This window comes from Nicrophorus vespilloides, unplaced genomic scaffold, assembly GCF_001412225.1.
Source record: "Nicrophorus vespilloides isolate i.1.1-1 unplaced genomic scaffold, Nicve_v1.0, whole genome shotgun sequence".
Classification (NCBI taxonomy): Eukaryota; Metazoa; Arthropoda; class Insecta; order Coleoptera; family Silphidae; genus Nicrophorus; species Nicrophorus vespilloides.
In genome coordinates, this window is record NW_017100111.1 from 549,919 (window position 1) to 570,701 (window position 20,783).

The following is a 20,783-nucleotide window of genomic DNA, read 5'->3' on the forward strand; positions in this document are numbered from 1 at the left end:
TGAAATGTATACAATTTGATTTACCTTTCTTTTAGTGACATCAATCGAAGTTTCTTTAATACATACATACACATATATTTACTTTCCACAAAAACAACAAAAATAATAATAATAAACGTTTCAATGGTGCATATTTGGAATACAGATACTTAGATAGCTATGGATAATTATTTAAATATATATATATACGTAACGTAACGTAGAAAAGAAATAATCGACAATAGAATATACAAATGTATCGGATATAAATAAACTTTGAACAGAAGATAAAAACAAAAACGACAACACTGAACACTACATCCAGTTTGTAATTTTCTCCACATCAATACTGACTGACCTTCTTTTTCGTTAGACATTTTCCTATTATTTACTTTTTGTTTTGATACGTACATAATTAATCATAAAAATTAGTAAAGAAATAGAAATTAAAAAAAAACAAATACTAAAAAAAGTTGTCTTGATTTGCGTTTTCAAATTTTAGAACGAAACAAAAATATAGAATAGATGAAAAAAAGGGAAATTCTCGATTATTAATTTTACGTGCCGCAAATATGTTTTGTTTCTTTTCTCTCCTCGTTTAAACAACGTTAGTTTTAGTTTCATATATCATCAATAGAAACAAGACGGATGATTTTTCTTTTTTTTTCTTTTTAAATCTTTCCTTCGTTTTATTAATATATAGTGGAGACAAAAAAAAAACTTAAAAATAACTACCAGCTGCTTTGTGTCGACGTTCCGCCGGTCATCCCTAAAAAAATAAATAGAGAAAACATCAATTACAATCGAAGTAAACGATGAAATGAAGAACAATCACCAGGTGTATAGACAGGATGATCACCTTGATTCAGAGCGGCACTTTCGTTATTCGCGGATGGTGGAGCGGGCATTGCGAACACGGGTTGCGCATTCCTGCTCGGAGATGGTTGCGAGGTCACTGGAGGACTTCCCTCCGCCAGTCCGACGAAATCCTCGTCACTTCCATCCTCCTGCAAGCAAACGAGAACACACCCAAAATAATAAAATCAACTCCTACACCAAATACAAAAATAAGCATCTACAAACACAATGTAAACAAACCCATCCCGAAAAAATAAAACTATAGTTCAGTGCAAAATGTTCTATGCTCACCAATTTGTGGGGCTGTTGCGTGATCGGTTGCCCTGATCCACCTTCGGCATTCTCACGCTGCAAAATCATATAAACAAAAGATCCTTATTGCTACCAAAAAATAAATGAAACCAAATAAGGGGACAAAACAATAATAAACAAACAAAAGACTGGGAGTGAAAAAAATAAATAAATAAAACAAAGCATAAGGATGCAATGATTCAATATGACTGTTGTTGTTGTTGTATAGTTACCTTAATTGAATCAAGCTGTAGGGCTTCAAAACAAAATATAGGAAAAGCAACTACCCCAAGTCTTAACTAACAATCAGTTTGTCTTCTTTTTTTTTAAATTACATTAAACTTACATTTAGATTGTGATAATCACCACTGTCCTCCGGATGTCTGGGTTTGCACTTGCCACAGCAAAAGTTGCAGCAGCAGCACATGCAACAGCAGCAGTAACAGCCTGTTATGATTCCGCAAAACACGAACAGTGCCTGTGGACAGAAAAAGATAAGAATTAAGAAATGGAATAGTACTAGAGCCTCAATTACTTTGCAAGGACAAGTTTGTGTGTACGCAAATAAAATAGTTGGGTTAAGATTGTCTGGCATGGTTCCTGCAACTGGATTTTGACCTTTTTCAATTTGTAGATTAGTTTTTGATACATTTGACCTTAGATTAGTTACTATACAAACTGTTACAATAACATTGAGAGGGAGTGTATGTATACCTTGCACCAAGTGGACGTGACAACAAAGTAGGCATTGACATTTTCCTCGCCAAACTGTTCCGCGATGTACAGACCCAACGAGCCGTAATTATCGTAAATATTCCGTTTGGTTGCATCGCTGAGGATCGAATGCGCCCTGTTCACCTCCTTGAATTTGTCGGCGGCTTCTGGATTGTTCGGATTCTTATCCGGATGGAACTTGAGGGCTAAACGTCTGTACGTCTTCTTGATTTCTTCAGCTGTGGCGGTTTTGGGCAGAGCCAGGATCTCGTACAGGGATTCCCCTTGGGTGCTGCGCCAAAAAAAAAGAAAGAAAGAAAAAACGTTAATTCGTTAGATTAAAGAATGAATCACCAATGATAACACTGGCTCAAAAATACTGACGATAGTTTCCTTCCCCGTGTGTCCATCGTGTCTTAATCGAATTTAATTAAATCAAGTCATGCGACAAACGTAATTCTAGTTCGAATCAACAAACTGCCAACATCTTGCCGTGCATTTAAATAGGCAAATTGGAATTTATGTTTCGGACGTCGGTGCAAACTTGACAGGACCGCAGACACATGAACTGTCAAATTGGCGCCACCAGTAAGATCATCACCTGCAACATGACTGACTGGAAAACATCGTCAACCGTAAAAGCAAAATGTCCCTAACATTGAAAGTAAATCCCACAAAACTATTTTGAATATTGTTTATTTGTTTTTTTTTAATTAATCCAATATATATATACAGAAAATAACGGGCAATAAATAAATGCTTTACAATCTTAGGGTTTCTAGATGACTTGATTCGCGGCGCAGTTTGTGAAGTAAAACAATGCGCCTAGTAAATTGATTGCTGTGGAGATCAGGTAGACCATGACCCAGCTGGAGGATGTAACGAGGTGCGCAGTTAATGGGCCACAAATCACACCAGGAATGGTGGCTATTGTGTTGCTGATAGCAAATGTAATGCCCGAATGGTTCGGTGCTACGTCGACGTGATTACTCAGGTGACCGGCATAGTTGCATGCGCTCAGACCCATCGAAACTGAAATGAAAACGATGGCCAAGAAACGCTCGTCGACGACGCAGAAGATCGATAGGAAAAGCGCCGGACCGACCAATCCGATGCTCGTCATCAAGCGTCTCACGTTTAGGACGCTCCAAGACTTGTGCAGGAGCAAAGAATCGGCTAAATGACCGCTGATCACTCCGCATATTGAATTGAGAATGTGCGGAACTGCAGTTAAACTTAGCGAGTGGGCGTCAGCGCCCAAAGTTCTTGATAAATACGTTGGCAACCATTGCATCACGATGTACGAGGCCCAGTTCATTGCAAAATGGGCAACATACAATGCCCACAGGGCTCTCCTGCAGAACAGTTTCTTGAGCAAGTGACCTTTGAAAGACATCACATTTGGCTGTGTTTCATGCATAGGAATGTACTGATCTACATCACCCAATGGCCTGTCAGGGTAGAAGGATAACCACATGACAACCCACAGCAGTCCAATACCTCCAAAGATGTAAAATGTATTTGCCCAATGCATATGTGGAGTAAACTGCAAATAAAAAAAAACATTAATAATGGAAATATAGAACATATTCACAATAGTATTCTTACAACAGAAGCTACAGTTTGCCCAACTGAACCTGCTGCAATCAAGTACCCAAAAGCTCTTGATCTTCCCTCAGTTGGGATGCTGTTTGCAAACAGGTGGAATATAGTTGGCAGTCCCAAGCCCTCAGCAAATCCCAATATGATTCTGCACACAATCAATGCGGCAATACTGGACGAGACCAGAGGTGTTATGATTGTGGCAATGCTCCAAAGCAGTACACTACTGACCAGCATGTTCTTAACCCCGATGGACGGCAGGTAGAGACTTCCGATGATTTGGCTACTCAAGTAACCGCATGCGAGCGCGGATAGAATCCATCCCTGTTCGTGCAGAGACCAACCGAAGATTTCGGTCATCGGAACTATGGCAATTGGCATTATGACTCTGTCCGCACTGTTTATGAAATTCGCAGCGCTGCATAACGCGATTATCCGCGATGTACGCGTGAACCACCGTATCCTGGCCATCTTAATAGATTATTTAATTCAAAACTTCCATTGTTTTCGTACTGTTTTAATAAACAGTAACAGAACTGTCGACAACTGTCAAAACGATTTCGACTTTGACGTATGCTGCTTGCTTTCATGATCGCGTGTCAGGTACGCGCTACCAACATTCAATTCAAAATATTTATATTTGAATCTCAAGAACAAATTAAGAGAAAAAATAATGATACTTTTACTTCATTTAATTAAATTTGTAAATAAATTGATTAAAAGTAATTAAAATTGCTGATTAGCCCGAACTGTTAAAGTTAATAGACCATAGTTTTTACTTTAATTAGATAATTCTATGATCTATAGGCTAATAGTAGTTATCCTTAGTAGCCTTAATCAAATTTTAAACTATTATTCTTATACAAATCAGTACGAAATCAGAAGGTAGTGGCAGTAGTATAACAAAGGTGTGAATATTTCGGAAAATACTTTATTCATATTTATAAAACGAACAGACAAACAAATCGTAATGGCTTCCAGTCCACTGCAAATCCAAATGAAGGATCAAAATTTCTGTTTTTCCAGTGAAGGATTTCAATTTTCTTCCTCTTTTGATTGCTTGCTACCAATTAGGAAAGCAATAACAAAACAAAAAACTCACCGGGCCGAGAAAATAAAATTTGAATTACGAAAATAAATGTATATATATATTTTTATAGAAGAGAAATATTTCATATTATTTTTTATATATAAATAACAAACATATCAATCAACATGTACACCAAAACAAACAAAGAAACAATAACATAACAGTAGTAGTAGTAATCTTTGATCGCAATAAAAATCTATTTTTTTTATTCTTTTTCATTAAATGTAAGACCTCATATTTCTTGGCATGACTTGACATTTGAGTTATTGCTAATTTGTTTATATATATATATTCACAATTCACTTCTTCTTCTTCGCTCATAATTAAAGTTTTACCCTAACTAAAAACTACAATTCAAAGGACGATACAACAATAACAAAAACAAAAAAAAAGAAGGAAAAAATAAAAACAAAAGAAAACCAATTAGCCATTAGGAAAACTTTTAAAAATCTTTTATTCTTTTTTTTTTTCGTTCCAACCTTCCAATCAAAATTTCTTTCTTTAAACTGAATTGCTCGAATTCACAAAAAACAAATCAATTAATATTCATCAATAAAAAATAATAATTAAACAAAACAATCATCATAACTATAATATATAAATTAATGAGTGTGTGTGTGTCTCGTGTATGTGTTTTGTGTGTAAAAAGTGTAACTCTCAACTTTTTCTTGCCGACGATATGACATTATATAATTCAATCTTCTCACAATATCCGGCAGTTAAAGTACATATTCAAGTTTTCTTTTATATAATCTTTTATAAATATTTCCTCCTCCGTGAACGCGTTTTACGAAAAAAAAAAACTAGAAATCTGCTAACAAACAAAAAAGAAAACACCACAAGAAAGGAGGGCGCGCGCGAAGCCGGTCCACTCCGAATAATGTCCTACCTATGATTTTTTTTCTTCTTCTTCTTCATTTATTTAACATCTATGGTTTATCTTATACTCCTTCTTTTTGCATAATCCTCTTAATCTTTACCAATGAATAATCAATAAAGAACACATGGCCTTATCTAAACGTAAATCTGGGAGAAACTAAAAAAAAATCAAAACAGAAACCGCAGTCGTAATGCATGCATTCCATGTTTTGGCTCAAGCTTTTTGTACTGGGAATACTGTTGTTTCATCATCATCATCTTCGTCGAAGGTTTCGCAATTAGTTTCTGTTTTCATTTTTTTCTTCTCTCTCTATTTAAACTTGCGAATCCCTAAAAGATCAAGGATTCCTCGATTCCTTATTACAATTATTTAATAACTGATTCGTCTGCTGCTCCATTGCTTATATTTTCTGTTTGTTATTCTGTGTAGCGATTTAGGTACTGAGATTGAGATTCGAGGCGTTCGGACATCCATCAAGTTGTACACCTCGCGATCTCCCCGATAACTTTTTTTCCACAGTCTAAATAATAACTCATTCTCATTTGTTATTTGTACTTTTTTCAATTGTTTCTTCTATAAAATACATTTGCAGATATTTCTTTTAATTAAATATACTTTACGTTTTCTTTTCTTGTAATTATTTTTTTTTTGTATTTCATTCATTTATTCCGAAAATCTGAATCAAACGGACAACTCCTCTAGTCCACTTGAAATAGATTTTGCATTTTTTTTTATTAGAGAGGATTTGGGGGCCGTGTCACAGCTTCATTACTTCCTTCATCTTCATATAATATATATAGTTTCTTCTCCCTTATTTTTTTTCTTTCTTTCTTCATATATATTTATATATAATATAATATATTCATAAAATGTCCAGCATTTCAGCGTATTTCATAACTAATAATTATAATAATAATACATTTTTTTCTTTTTTCCCTCTGTATCTGCATTTGGACTTTTCGCTTTTCCAAGTCCACGAATTTACAAAAGATTTGTAATCTTTTTACTCTTATAATCTTTTTTTTGTATGTTTTTATGTTTTTTTTTGTTAAATATAGCAACATTTATAAAATTTATAATCTGTGTATCGATTAATTAAAAAGATCTAACGAAAGCCTGCTGAAGGGGGCGCACGCGTTTCTGTAATGCTTCCGTCTTTCGCAATAAGCATAAAAATTATACAAGCTTCACTCGCTTTCAAAGAGAAAATGTAGCACAAATCGGCGATAAACAAAGCCCGAGTTCCGCTGCTCATTATTTTCCCTGAGCTACTTTATATTAATTTATATATATATATAATTTTTTTTTTGATCACCATCATTGCTTTTTCTTTTCTTTGATGCTTGGGATTCACGTTCCATTTTTCTTACTTGATCACAATACTAATAAACTATACTATTCTAAAAATATCACGAAATTTCATTATACACCAATAAAAGTATTCGAATGTAGAAAATATCGTGGCGTACCGTAAATTATACCGATGCTAACGAAATTTCGGTAAATAAGATTAGGTTTTTGTCCACTTCGATAGAGATGTACGTGAGATGTTTCATTCGAGTCTACTTATTATTCGAATACTGGTATCGGGAATTGTTGAATCGATCGATCGATTCGAGTTTTATCACTAAATTTTAAAATTACCTTCAAATAGTGAAGAATTCTAAAAATATGACTGGGATAAAGTAATTTAGGCACTTTGTTTATGGGCGATTCTTTCGGTTGAGAGTCTGAAGTTAGTGGAGCTCGTACACTTGGATTGATGATGGCCAACAAATATAACAATTATAATAATAAAGAATCGAATCGCGTACGCACGCCCACCCTCGTTGACTAGCAGTCTACTACAAGAAAATACAGTAATTAACTTTGTTTAAAGAAGTATTGAAAACAATAAGAAAATGATAATAATAACGTTGTAATATTGAAAGCGATCCTGGGTTGGTGGGTGCGGTCCCCGCCAGCTCGCATTATTTCCGTCAACTTCTTCTCTTTCTTTCTAAATGTCATCATCATCATGATCGTAGTAATATTATAAAATTTTGATACTAGTAACATATAATTAAAAAAATAATTTAAAGATCTAATCACAATTGGTTGTAAGAAGGGCTCTGAGTGGGAGAGTTGCCGTTGCCGCCGCCGCCACCACCAACGGCGCCGTCGTTGCTGCCTGGGACCCTCCTTCTTATTTGGGTCCCGTGTATTGCTGCTGGCCGCGGATAGTACCATTGCCCTAAAACTACTGGCTGCCACTCAGAAAGCAAAGGTTTTTCTTTATCTCACAAGTATTTTTCTACTCACCACCGGTTGATCATGGATCGGTGGTCTCGCTTTGTCGCAGTACTCGGCGAGAATATCGCGGAACCGGTGCCAGCTTTTCTCGGGCACGGTGATCGACGTGCGAAAATTGGATTTCACTTCGCTAATACGCATGTAAACGCCGCGATTGTTCTGGCCTACGTCGAAGTAAAAATTCTTGTTGTCCACATGGAGATGCCGACCGTCTGGCAGGTCGGGTTTGTAAGTATGATCGTCGCAGTTGAACTCCTCCAGCAGATCGGTCAGAGCGTCCCTGAACTCGATCATCCCCTGCGCGGGAATCGCGATCTGGGAGCGAGGACCGCCGCGCGTTATGGTCTGCGATACCCTCAGAAACCGTCCCCTGGAGTTTTCCTTCAGGTCCAAATAGTAGCGCCTGTTCTCTTTCAGCATCATTTCACTCTTCAGCTTTCCATCGTCGGGCACAGTGTCGGGATTTGGTGGTCCCAGGGACGAGTAGAAATCGCTGAACGCGTTCAAATGGTCCCGGAACTCGCCGGCCGTCGTCAGCGCCAAGAAAATTTGTGACCGCCTACCATCAGCCCCAATCTAAACCCACATTTTACACCCTTTAGAGCTCCCAAACCCCAATACTATTTTGTTTCGGCTTTTTTTGTTTGTTTTTTATTATTACCTCGGCCACCTTAATAAACCTCCCCCGTCTATTCTGCTTCACGTCCAAATAGAACCTTTTGCTCTGTATCTGCAGCATCTTCGTCGCCAACTCCTGTTCCATCTGTCCCTGCTGAGCTAGAAAGTAAAATAAATTTCAACTATTATAAATAGATATAGGAATCACCAAATTCAAAACCACGAGCAATTAGCAGAATATCTAAAAATCGACAAAAAAAAATGTACTGTCTACGCCAATTTAAAAGGATACGCGACAACTCGGCGACTGACACTTTAAAATAAAATTTTAACATATTCGCTTATGATAATAACAATAATTTATTAGCCATATATTTAATATATATAAAATACAAAATTAAATTTTCTAGAAAAAATTGAAAATAAATCAAAAATAAACTCCTTTATTATGGAATTTTTATAATTATTTTCATTTTATTTTTTATTTACATCAAATTTATGTTATGTTCTATTATATGGCTAAAAAATTATTGTTAATATTATAAGCGAATAAGTATCACGTTAATATTTCGTCATTTAAACACATTATGTATTTATAAGACAAATTGTTTAATTAAATTTGCAAAGATTATATACAAATCCACCATAATCATTACATAATATATTTATAATAAAAAATAATACAATAACTATTACAAAAAAGTACATGTTCTTAATGTTGAGATAACCGAGGAATTGTATTCAAAGTTAAGGTCACCGGTAATTGACATTTATTTAAACAAAGCTTTTAACGCTTGTACGATCGCAGTACATGATTTCCTATATAACGTTTTCTGCAGCAGCCTCAAGTTCAAGACCACTGACCTACTTATAACGTGATGGTTAAAATAATTGCATACTCAAATTAAATTGGTATTGTAAACATGATCAATAAGTATATAATTATTCATCAATTATTGACACATATATCAGTTTGAAAAAGAAGCTCAGACTATAGTAATTATTAGTTGAAGGAAAATCTATATTGTAAAATATATATATTATTTAAAATTATCTATTTTACTGTATAAAATCGTCTTTATTTTGTAATATATTGTAAACAAATACTAAGACCACAATGTTTCACGAAATTATATATCTGCTTACATCTAACTATATACTAGAAACAGTTGTGACTTGAATTTCCTCAATAATGAGTTTTTTATTACAAAAAAATGTTGTTCTCCACTCTTTATACATAAGATTTTATATTGTATACACAATAGTATTATAGTAATAAGTTGCTAAATGCTAAATTTATATAATATTTATGAATATAAGTAGAAATTATTGGTTTATACATTTAGCTAACCTAAAAATTATAGAAACAATGGAGATAAACAAACAAATTTACCTAATATGATTTTATTGGACCAATGTGTATACATTTCACTGATTGCACTAACAAACCTTTAGAATAGACAAATCCTATTGAGTTGGGAAAGGTTATTATAATGGTAATAGAAAGCACCATGTATGAACAAGATAGGTAATTTTGACATTCCAATTGGAATTGAATGTAGTTTGAGTTGCCTACAATATTGACAATATAGAAACAGGTGACGCATATACATACTAGACCAAGTATGTCTGTAGGAAAATAAACAGATGAGTTGGGGAATTTATTGTAATTTTGGAGCAAATGAAGTTAGTAGGGATAAGATTCGCGAGTGAATTGCAATTATACGATAGAATCGTGTTTCTGTTAGCGAGAAATCAGTGAATTGCAGCTCACCTGGGTCATAATCTGCATTCCCCTGATCCATTCCCTGCTGGTATTCTGTGAAACAACAGAAATGTTAATTGGATTCCGTCATTATTCGAGTACTTTCCCTACTATCCCTCGAAAGAAAAGAATTTAAAAGTAAAAAAAGAAAAAACTGTTTTGATAGTGAATTTACACTTTGTGCTACATTGATTAAGAATATTTCTGACACAAAAGTGCTGCAGGATAGAAAGGATAAATGACAGCAGCAGCAGCTAGCAGATTCTCAACCCAATCACTATTGGCCAAGGTCATCGTCAGTAGCAGCCTATGACAATACGGAACGCATTGCTTAAGAGGGTGGGGGGGTTGGTGTAGATAAAGAAAAGTCTTTTCTTCATGATGGAAATATAATGTAGACAACAACGATCTGTTGTAGGCGATTTGTGGTTTGGTTTTCTTATTTTATTTTCATTAACTGGTGGGGTTTGATGCGGCTGAAGGTCGCGTCTAAGCTACCAAACAAAAGAGTGAAAAAAGACGAGTATTTTGGATCGGCCATTTTTGCTTGCCATCACTGTCTAATCATGTATAGTCTGCAAAGCATACGAAAGAGAGATAGAGAGTGGAGAAACGTCAAACATTGGGGTACCCATAATTGAGGAAATTCTAGCGACCCCCCATGGGAACAACGTCTCAGTAATTCGCAAATTTTCCAATGGAAATGCAAAAGCGCCAGAGAATGTTGTACTCACTCTGAGAACTGGACCCTTCATCTCCGCTTCCTAAATCCGACATCTCAACCGCACACACACTCACACTAAGCCCGCAACTGTGTGTGTTTTTTTTTGTTTGCCTTGCCTTCTCAACCCAGCTCACCCACTGCGACCAACATGCCAAAAACCATAACCCTATCGGAATTATAAATTGAACGGTGGCGAGGAGGTCGAGGGTTGATCGAGCATTCAGCCGCGATCTTATTTCTCGTTCTTGTCCATAGGTCGACAGCGAAATTCGAAATTGCACTTTCGCTTTTCAAATTTTGAATATTCGGCGGCGTTAGGTTGGCAGTTCCGAAATGCCGTCGTGAAACTTCTACCCCCACCATCCGTGAAAAAAGCGCGTCGCATGTAGGTAACAAAGAGGGCCATGTAAGTCGGCCATTTTCTAAAGTGAGATAGACGCAAGTGTTTTCCGCGAATTTCCGCGCGTTCTGCGAGTTTTCCCTTTGGTTTGTTCACGTTTATCGCGGCCCCGGCAAGTATTGCAACCCCACAGAAAACCTGGGGTTTTGGATTGAACTCCACAAGTGACTTTCGGAGGCGGCTTCTGCTGCGAGTGAGACGCACCTCTCTCTAGGGTACTCTTTGTTTGTTCCACTAAAACGCATATCCTTATTTCATTTCAATTTTATCAGCATCTTTGTTGTTTTTCTTGCTTGCTCTCGTAGCCGGCGGAAAGAAAGAGAAAACTTTTGAATTCGCGCACATCCAACAATTTGATGCAATTGTTTTTTCAACTTTCTTTTGTTTTGACAGGGGGGGCCTCTTTTAATCTTAGACAATGTTTGACCCCAACACTATAACGACGCAACAGTCTCAGATCCAGTATGGCCAGCCTCAACAGCAACAGCCCCAACAACAGGAGAAAGCTGAAAAAACAACTGACAATAAGCAACAGCAACAACAACAACAGCAGCAACAACAGCAACAAGCTTTTCCTTCCTTCTGTTACGCTAATGTTAATATGATACATAAAATTGAGCCAACGACTCAGACACACAATTCAACTGTTAACATGTCTCAACTCTCTGATGACAAATGTTATATAACACAGCCTTTCAGTTATAACTATGCACTTGTTAATCAAATGTCTTTGGCCCAAACCAATATCAGCAATATTGGTAATATTACTTTCAAGTGTGAAGTGTGTGGCCTTATGTTTGCCCATTTAGGATTATTAAACCATCACAAACGAGTTCATCAGCAACCCCAGCAACAGCAACCCGAAACACAACAAATCACTGTTCAGGTCCAGCAGCAACCACAGCAAATACAAATTGTTTCTGCTGATCGAATAAGGTAATTCACAATTCTACATCATAACGTTACCAGAACCACCCAACTGAACCACAAATATTCTTTCAGATTTTCGTGTGAGGAATGTGGTCTTGCATTCAATACGCAGACGGATTTAAAGTCCCATCGTATGCAGACACATCAACAGCAAACACAACAGCATCAGCCGCAGCAGCAGCCACAGAACACGTTGAAAATTAAAAATTGCGAGACCTGCGGTGCACCGCTGCCGCAGGACAGTAATAAGAAGAGGGCTGTGATGAAAGTCAAATGTGAGACATGTCTTAGTGCGGAAGCAATTCAACCTCAAATATTTGTGGTGGCAACAACACCTGCTGATAATCCGGTGAAGTTTGAGGAAACCACTGGTACGCAAACGAGCACCTCCAATTTGGGTACGCAAAATAGTATCCCAATTGGAGTGAAGAATAACCATCCAGTGAAGCGGAGAGGCATTGCATCTGTCACGAAATGTACCAAGTGCAATGGTAGTGGCATTATTTTTATCGGTGGCTCAAAGAACCAGCAAAATAACGTGGATAAACCGTTTCATTGTAACATCTGCAACGGTTCATTTTCACGGTATAGCTCGCTGTGGAGCCACAAGAGATTGCACACAGGAGAGAAGAATTTCAAATGCAATATATGCGGATTGGCTTTCGCCAAAGCCGCCTATCTTAAGAACCATTCGCGTATTCATACAGGTAAGTGAACTTTAATCATTGAATATCGTCTTTATTTATTTCTATTCAATAATAATAACAACAACAACAATGTGTTCTTAGACTGTTTACATATTTTTGGCTGATATCAATGCCAAAAAGACTTTATTTTGATTGAACCAGCGCTTATTTAAACGTTAATAATGATTCTTAATTAATTAAAAATTATATTTTAATTGGACTTTTTCTACTACTACTATTAATTTCAAGTGAACAATTTCTGCTTTAAATATGTGATATTTTAACGTCAATGTTTGTTTTGTAAACCTTCGAATCGAACATTAGTGATTGTAATCTAATCATTGTACTATAGAATCTTTACTTAGAAGCAAATATACTATCGGTATATAGTTTATCGGTATATATACAAAGTTAGTGGAGAACATATGTTAATTTGTACATGTATAATGACTATCAAATATATAGAAATACCATATGTTATGTAATATTTCATACTTGTATGTTGAAATAAAATAATTACAGATAATTGTGGTTATTTTATTCGTATATATCAACAATATCTTACAAGATTTTATTTAGAAGTTATATGGGATATAAAATCATAAATAAATATCGATTTTGTGTCACTTCGCTCCACTTACATGTAATTTGACATTATAAAAAAAAGAGAAAATTGCTTGATTTACAATAGAATAGAACTAGAGTGTCAAGTTTATGACGAATTGCTGTATATAAGTAAAACAGAAAGACTATACGAATCTATTCACGAACGATCATGTTAAGTATATAATTAAATTACTTATATTGGATTATTTCGTTTACAAATCGTAACATGTTTGTCAGAGAACATACATTATTTCGTAATATATTATTGGAATATAAAGTTAATATTAATTGCAGTGTAATTACTGACTTAAATTATGAAGCATAATAAGGATTCAATTAATTAAAGTTAATTAGTCGAAACTAATAGAATATATGCATGTTTGTATCGCGACGAAATCTATTAAAACATATTGCGTGTAGAAACTATATATCCAACAATACGTATTTATTGATTATGAAATCATTTCTAACAAATAAATAATATCAGCATTGACCATCAATTATAAATTGTTTTGTCCAGTAAAGTAATGAAAAAGTTGTCCTTTTCACTCATTTATTGTGGTTATTTGTTTTCAAGGAGAATAAGTTTCAGTTAGGGCATCCAAATTAAATGGTAAACAGTTTTACCGGTTAACTAACAGTAATTACCGGTATTTTTTTTTAAATTGAAAAATTTCTGTCCGCAATATACAAACGTACTTTTACTTCATAAAAAAGCAATTCATTGAAATAATAACAAATTCGAAATAAATTTAATACATTACAAGACTGTTTTTTTTTTAATATTCAGATTCAGTTTTTACTGAGAATTAAATCGTATCTAAATCACTCAAGACATGATCAAATTTTTCGTTATTTGAACGACAACTGTACCATCTTCTGACAATAGTAGTTGAATGACAGATTAATTCAACTGAAATAAATTATGATTATCTTATTGGTGTATGTTCTTAAATTATAGAGAATTGTGGACAAATTGTGCAAAAAGTAGACAACATTCGAAAACTTTATGCGTCGATATAGAATACATAAAATCAATTATAAATTTATGGTTAACTTTGGTATTAAGTAAAGAAAAGTAGAATCAGGTGCACTTACAGCTTCTATAGCTAAGTGTATAGGTAGCAATGTAGATATCATGTTCTGAAAACTAAATTTCAATGTTTAAATCAATAAGACCCAAATTACCGGTATTTCTTATCAAAATTTACCGGTATTGGAATAGTTTAGCCGTTCTTGAACTGTCATAAATTGAAATGTACGAGATAACTTCTTGTTGTTAGACAATCAATACTTAAATATGTTTATTTTGTGTGTATTTTAGGCGAGAAACCTTACAGATGCAACGTGTGCGGAATGCAATTTTCGCAATCGCCACATCTGAAGAACCACGAACGCATCCATTCAGGGGAAAGACCGTACGTGTGCGAGGTGTGCGACAAATCGTTCGCGAGACATTCGACCTTGTGGAATCACCGGCGGATACACACTGGCGAAAAACCGTACCGCTGCGACATCTGCGGATCGTGTTTCAATCAGGCTACCCATCTGAAGAACCACGCAAAAGTAATGTGTGCATTATTAATAAGATTAAGATGTTGGGGGGGGGAAACGCTGCCCGTTCTAATAATGGTTTTGCAATTTTTGTTTTGTTTGAATTGTTCTCAGGTTCATAGTGGGGAGAAGCCTTTTAAATGTGATATCTGCAGTGTCGGTTTTAGTGATAGGTTCGCCTTGAAGAGGCACAGGAATATTCACGAAAAGTACGGCAGAACGAAAGCGAACAATCCCGCGAACGCCGTGCAGAATCAGTCCCAGCAGCAGCAACCCAACGATGGGAACCAGTCGAACCATCGCGACAACGACGACGGAAACATGGACAACACGACGACGGAGGACATCGTGGTGGAAACCAAGTACGAGGATGCAGAGATTACCGACGATATGGAGATGTCTGATTTACAGGTTCAACTTTCTTAAAAGCTCTCTCTCTCTCTCATCACTCTTATTAATTAATTTCTTTATATCTATATATACACAGAGTATATATACATATAAACAAACAAACAAATATATATATATATGTATATACATATATATTTATAAATATTTTATTTCTCGAATTATTATTCTTCATTTAATCACTTACATATATCATTTACCATCATTAGCTTAAAACTACAAAGCAAACTAAACATTTGATTTCAAAACATAATAATAGATTTCCACTACACACAATTATTATTACTTTCTTTCATTTATTATAGATAGAAGTAATATATCAAATATATTAATTATTTTTCTTCATATTTTTGTTGTTGTTGTAAATATATAAATATCTGAGATAAACGAGACATTTAGAGATTAATCAAGAGATCGAGTAAAACATAAACATAATACGGAAGACGCTTATATAAATAAATAAACAAATAATAATAATGTACATAACGGAAAGTTTTTTGTTCAGAAACAAAAAAACTGTTACGAAATTAAAATTTTGTATTTTCTATATATTATATATATATATATATTTTTCTTCTGTGCAAATGCGAAAATATATTTTCAAACATTTATTATTTTTGCTTTAGTTTTATATATTTTGATTATCTTTTTAGTTAATAATAATTCAATGAGAATCCTCTATGCAATTATTATTTTATTATTTAATTTTTTTAAATAAATAACGTATAAATAATGCATATATTGAACATAGAGGAAAGTGCTTAATAATAATAATAACTATTATTTTATTCTTGGAAAGGATTGATTGATTTTTTTTAATTTTAAATTTTTAAAATAATTAATATATATATAAAAAATAAAAACGAAATCTATATTTTTGTACAGAATCGTATTCAATTTATTTCAGTAAATTAATGAGTAATGAAAAGAAACAACAAGTAAAAACGATAAAACAATACAGTGTATATAATGAAACGGTATATAAATAGTTTAAGCGTGAAATTATTGTTAACAAATTGAAAAGAAAAAGAAAAATTTTGAAAATTTTATACGACTTTTTGAAAATAGATTGTTATATTTAATATTGAATATATTTTCTCTTCTGTTTTTAGTCTTACCATTACTGGCACCGAGGAAAAATCTCTTATCCAGATAAAATATTTCTACTAAAAAGCCTATCCCTCAATAAAAAAGGTGCTTGATTTGACACACATAAAATAAGAAAAAAGTACAAAGTATAACCGTGTGACTTAAGTTCTCTCTCACTCACTCGCTCACTCTTTCTATACTGATCTGATCTGAAGACTGTTGGAATCCGATTTCAGAAGTATTTTTTGATACATATGCGCTGTAAAATAGAAAAAGAAAAAAGAAGGGGGGGAGGAGCCAGAGCTGCTCCGCCCACAACTTTCGAGAGATCACGTTCGTTCGACTCCGGCACGTATTCGGATTTGCGATTCGTTTTAGGATTCGCTTTTTGTTTTTATTTAAACAAAAAAAAAACAAACACTATTGATTGTTTCGCTTGGGGGACTTAAACTTAATTGATAACAAAAAAAAGAAGTAATTAAACCAGAACGTAAATCGTAAATAAAATATATGAATAAAATAAGAAGGCGCTGGAACGTCACTTGTATCCGAAAGACTGTAGACTATTATTTCAATTGAACACAGCCAATTAATCAAAAAAAAAAAAAACGAAATTCTTTGTGCTAATGTGAATCCATCAAAAAGATTGAGTGTTTTTCTTCAATATATTAGTTATTACTTTTTTTGTTTATTAATCAAGAAATAGGTTTATACGATTGAGATTTTGTTTGTTGTTAATGTCATAATTAATATCTAAAGTTTTTAAGATTGATTTGTATTTCTCCGATTAATAACTGAGATCAAGTTTCATCTTCAAATACTAAATATCCTAGCGAATATTATTTTCTACATCTAAACTAAATAGTCTTAGAGTTTTAATTATAATTATATATAAATATTATTTTTTTTTTGGGTTCCGAGAGATCACCGATTAACACTAATTTTTTTTTTATTAAATCTTTATATTATATACAAATATATATTTTAATTGTATTATTATTATCTCTTTTTTTTTCTCTCTCTGTAAATTGGGTAACTAATAAATATTGTTATTATTATTATTATAATTATTAATCTTAGTTATTTTTTATTTATAGAGAAATCAAAATTACTATTAACTTTGACTAATTCATTAAGTGTTTGGAGTATTTTCTTAATAACTAAATCAAGTATTAAACAGCAACTTAACAAACTTGCTTTATCGAAAAAGTTATATAATATACAAGTGAAAGATTAATTTTCGTTGAGATTACAAAGAAAGTGTTTGTTTATAGGATTTTGGGTCTATTTTGTAATAGGTAAGAGTATTTTCATCACTTTGAATGACGTAGATTGTTTGAATTGTTGTTAATTAGTTAATAGTACTCTTATTTATTTTTTTTTCTTCATCAAATAGTTTGAATTATTTGAAGATTTTGTATATTTGATATTAATTTGCATCAAAATGTTATGATATAGCTTTTTTGTACACCTTAAGAGAGGTAAGTGCATATAGACTTACTTACTTTTCTCATCAGAAAACTTGTAAATTGCACTCTATAAAGAACTTTCTTATTTGATCTATGGAAATGTGCAGATTCTAAATCCGTTAATGCTCAAACACTTTGTGAATTCTAAAACAAATTTATTTAGAAGAAATATCTTGAGGTATAATAAGATTTTGCTATACGTTTTACTCAGTGAAACATTGAGAATCAATGAAAAATAATTCGACAATAACTTGTTTAACCTTTAGCTGCTCTGAACTTAAGTTTGGCAACTAACGCTTAATGCTAATTGGTAAACTAATATGATAAAATCATCAAACTAATCAAAAATTATCTGCAACGCATGTTATTCTTTTGTTTTAATTTCAGGTTCCATACTTGCAGTGACCCCCCCAGTTCGTTCGTAACTCGAAAACTATCCATTGTTTTTTCTATTGTTTTATTGTTGTTGTTCGCCGTGGACCTTTTCCATTCAGACTCACAGTTGCCTACGCCTATCTATATAATTATTTTTTTTTGCAATTTGAAAAGAAACGAACTGAAATTGTTGTTTTTTTTATAATATATATATATTATATAATATAGCGAAATTTTAATATTCAAAGTTGTATTTTTGAATCAAATTGAGGGGTTTTATTGAAGGGGGATATACAAAAAAAAAATTATTAATAATAATAAAAAATAACTATTTTTAACATTTATTTCAACTCTTTAAATTTGTTTTTTTTTCCTTTATTTTAAAATTTGTTTATTTTTATTTAAAAAAAATATTTCCTTATGTTAATCCAAAAATCTTTAGTCCTTTCGAATTTTGCAAGATGTCTTGATTTTCATCAACAAAGTCCAAAAAAAAAAATTGTCTATAAAACTGTCGTAAATTAGTTTTGTTTATGTTGTGGCTTGCTTGTTTTTTTTTATTTGGTAGTTTTACTGCAAGTTTGTTTGGCTGTCATGAAGTATACTAATATTTTTTTTTTAAATTTACTTACTTAGCTATGTAGAGCGGTAGATTTTATGAAGAGCGAATACAGACCTAAAGGACTATCAAACAGGAAGCCGCACTGTGCGAGATACTGTGCGGGTAATCTGTTTCGCCGTAATTGAAACCGAACAAATCGAGAAACTAATTAAGTAGATAAAGAGAACAGTGCTATGGTGAATCAGGACTATTGGAAGCCGCACTGCGAGGTACTACCGTATTTATAAGTGCATGAATAACTCTTATAGTGCAGGTAATCTGTTTCGCTGTGTTTGAAACCGAACTAATCGAGAAACTAAATAATCAAGGAACAAAACAATTGCATAATCAAAAACGATTGTTTAATTTAAAACCGTATTATAGTGAATAAGGACTTTCGTCGCCGCACTGTGCGAGAAATTGCTATATATAAGTACAAACTATGCGAGGTATAGTGCGATTCTGCCAATATTCTAATCTTATCGAGGAACTAAACAAATACTATAACAATTTACTATAGTGAATCATTTATTGTGATCATTTATTTTCAATCTTTACTATAGTAAATCAGCACTGTTCGAAGCCGCACTGTGCGAGGTATTGCTATATATATGACTACAAACATACCCTGTATAGTGATCATTTATTTTCAAACTTTACTATAGTGAATCAGCACTGTTCGAAGCCGCACTGTGCGAGATATTGCTATATATATGACTACAAACATACCTTGTATAGTGATCTTTTATTTTCAAACTTTACTATAGTGAATCAGCACTGTTCGAAGACGCACTGTGCAAGGTATTGCTATATATGTAAGTACAAACATACCTTGTTTAGTGATCATTTATTTTCAAACTTTACTATAGTGAATCAGCACTGATCGACGCCGCACTGTGCGAGGTATTGCAGTATTTATAAGTGCAGTAATAATTCGAATAGTGTAATCGGTTCTGCCAAAATATTTGAATCCAGACTAATCGAGGAACTAAATAGTGTTGATAAATGTAAACTTTTTATACTGATTGGCTTACTAGATTTCATTGTGTTGTCTCAGCAGATGTCAACTGTATTTGATTGTGTCAATGTTTGTATGCAACAGTTTTTATTAATTGTTTTTCATAAAACATAGATTTCAATCAAGACAAACAAATATTATGCAGACCTATAATCAACACTAAACAAGTTTGATATATTTAACTGCAATGTTAATGCAATTAAAATAAACTTATATACGCACTTAGATAGTTGAGATTCTCCACGTTTCAGATAATAATCTATGCTAGTTATTAAGTTTACGTCCTCTCGGAAATTGTTTTGTAAATACAATTGAACGTGGCGGAATTGTCTTGTGTAATGCATTATATTTTATGAATGCGTTTCTCGTGTCATCTAACAAATATAATTATATTTTACAAGCGCGCTGCAGACAACGAAGTTGCAGACGTGCAACAGAAACTTTGCTGTATGTATTTTTGTATAATAAGTTATGCGGAAGTGTTTAACTAAGAAACAATGATCAATAGTATTAGAGCGCAGAAGTTTCGAGCGTACTTAAACTAGCAGTATTTCGAGTCACGTACCTCTGATTCAACTCGTACTAAATACTTATAGATTATATAATTACTATTATACCTTATCTAAATCAATCGAGTACTAAATATATATAAGGAAAAATACTTACATTACATTCACACAATTAATAATAAAGCGAGTTATGAATATATATATACTTTAAAGAGATTTTTGTTTATTAAGTTTCAATCAACTACTTTGCTTTTGAGAAATGCACAATTTGTGGCATTTTCATTACAAAAAAATCTAACATTGAGCGAATGAAATCGTACCGCTA

General features: G+C 33.4%; 4 protein-coding genes across 12 annotated transcripts; 1 reads left to right on the top strand and 3 right to left on the bottom strand.

Annotated features, from left to right (window-relative positions):
• Nucleotides 1–513: 513 nt before the first annotated feature.
• Nucleotides 514–2,434, bottom strand: LOC108568537 (dnaJ homolog subfamily C member 5 homolog). 3 transcript variants are annotated; one of them, XM_017929707.1, is made up of 6 exons: nucleotides 2,227–2,434; nucleotides 1,843–2,134; nucleotides 1,475–1,606; nucleotides 1,129–1,185; nucleotides 839–986; nucleotides 514–748 (listed from the first exon to the last, which is right to left on the bottom strand). In XM_017929707.1, exons 1-6 carry the CDS (start codon nucleotides 2,250–2,252, stop codon nucleotides 711–713), a joined length of 693 nt encoding a protein of 230 aa, XP_017785196.1. In that variant the 5' UTR covers nucleotides 2,253–2,434; the 3' UTR covers nucleotides 514–710. The 3 variants fall into 3 exon arrangements, with proteins under 3 accessions (XP_017785196.1, XP_017785197.1, XP_017785195.1); XM_017929706.1 differs by having other exon boundaries at nucleotides 515–748; nucleotides 815–986; XM_017929708.1 differs by lacking the exon at nucleotides 1,129–1,185 and having other exon boundaries at nucleotides 815–986.
• A 113-nt stretch (nucleotides 2,435–2,547) lies between these two features.
• Nucleotides 2,548–4,062, bottom strand: LOC108568536 (sodium-dependent phosphate transport protein 1, chloroplastic-like). Its single transcript, XM_017929705.1, has 2 exons — nucleotides 3,451–4,062; nucleotides 2,548–3,388 (listed from the first exon to the last, which is right to left on the bottom strand). Exons 1-2 carry the CDS (start codon nucleotides 3,913–3,915, stop codon nucleotides 2,621–2,623), a joined length of 1,233 nt encoding a protein of 410 aa, XP_017785194.1. The 5' UTR covers nucleotides 3,916–4,062; the 3' UTR covers nucleotides 2,548–2,620.
• Nucleotides 4,063–5,167: 1,105 nt separating this feature from the next.
• LOC108568497 (transcriptional activator protein Pur-beta) lies at nucleotides 5,168–10,962 on the bottom strand. Of its 6 annotated transcripts, none has more exons than XM_017929622.1 (5): nucleotides 10,824–10,962; nucleotides 10,099–10,143; nucleotides 8,368–8,483; nucleotides 7,716–8,282; nucleotides 5,168–7,660 (listed from the first exon to the last, which is right to left on the bottom strand). In XM_017929622.1, exons 1-5 carry the CDS (start codon nucleotides 10,864–10,866, stop codon nucleotides 7,502–7,504), a joined length of 930 nt encoding a protein of 309 aa, XP_017785111.1. In that variant the 5' UTR covers nucleotides 10,867–10,962; the 3' UTR covers nucleotides 5,168–7,501. The 6 variants fall into 6 exon arrangements, with proteins under 6 accessions (XP_017785111.1, XP_017785113.1, XP_017785115.1 ...); XM_017929626.1 differs by having other exon boundaries at nucleotides 7,506–7,647; XM_017929625.1 differs by having other exon boundaries at nucleotides 7,506–7,647; nucleotides 7,698–8,282.
• Nucleotides 10,963–11,040: 78 nt separating this feature from the next.
• On the top strand, nucleotides 11,041–18,614 carry LOC108568494 (zinc finger protein 726-like). Of its 2 annotated transcripts, none has more exons than XM_017929619.1 (6): nucleotides 11,041–11,428; nucleotides 11,607–12,149; nucleotides 12,216–12,850; nucleotides 14,760–15,001; nucleotides 15,104–15,400; nucleotides 18,343–18,614. In XM_017929619.1, exons 2-6 carry the CDS (start codon nucleotides 11,632–11,634, stop codon nucleotides 18,358–18,360), a joined length of 1,710 nt encoding a protein of 569 aa, XP_017785108.1. In that variant the 5' UTR covers nucleotides 11,041–11,428; nucleotides 11,607–11,631; the 3' UTR covers nucleotides 18,361–18,614. The 2 variants fall into 2 exon arrangements, with proteins under 2 accessions (XP_017785108.1, XP_017785107.1); XM_017929618.1 differs by lacking the exon at nucleotides 18,343–18,614 and adding an exon at nucleotides 16,510–17,080.
• Nucleotides 18,615–20,783: the final 2,169 nt, after the last annotated feature.

Bases quoted from the DNA above. Each gene is read 5' to 3' on its own strand.
- LOC108568537 (XM_017929706.1), bottom strand. From the start codon at position 2,252: ATGGACACACGGGGAAGGAAACTATC. The intron at 987-1,128 runs GTGAGCATAGAA...GTTTGCTTGCAG, and splicing joins CGCAACAGCCCCACAAATTG to GAGGATGGAAGTGACGAGGA. The intron at 749-814 runs GTGATTGTTCTT...TTATTTTTTTAG, and splicing joins TCATCCTGTCTATACACCTG to GGATGACCGGCGGAACGTCG.
- LOC108568536 (XM_017929705.1), bottom strand. From the start codon at position 3,915: ATGGCCAGGATACGGTGGTTCACGCGTACATCGCGGATAATCGCGTTA. The intron at 3,389-3,450 runs GTAAGAATACTA...TTTTATTTGCAG, and splicing joins GGCAAACTGTAGCTTCTGTT to TTTACTCCACATATGCATTG.
- LOC108568497 (XM_017929622.1), bottom strand. From the start codon at position 10,866: ATGTCGGATTTAGGAAGCGGAGATGAAGGGTCCAGTTCTCAGA. The intron at 10,144-10,823 runs GTGAGTACAACA...GTTGTTTCACAG, and splicing joins TGAAGGGTCCAGTTCTCAGA to AATACCAGCAGGGAATGGAT. The intron at 7,661-7,715 runs GTGAGTAGAAAA...TCTGAGTGGCAG, and splicing joins CGATCCATGATCAACCGGTG to CCAGTAGTTTTAGGGCAATG.
- LOC108568494 (XM_017929618.1), top strand. From the start codon at position 11,632: ATGTTTGACCCCAACACTATAACGACGCAACAGTCTCAGATCCAGTAT. The intron at 12,150-12,215 runs GTAATTCACAAT...ATATTCTTTCAG, and splicing joins GTTTCTGCTGATCGAATAAG to ATTTTCGTGTGAGGAATGTG. The intron at 15,401-16,509 runs GTTCAACTTTCT...TTCTGTTTTTAG, and splicing joins TGGAGATGTCTGATTTACAG to TCTTACCATTACTGGCACCG.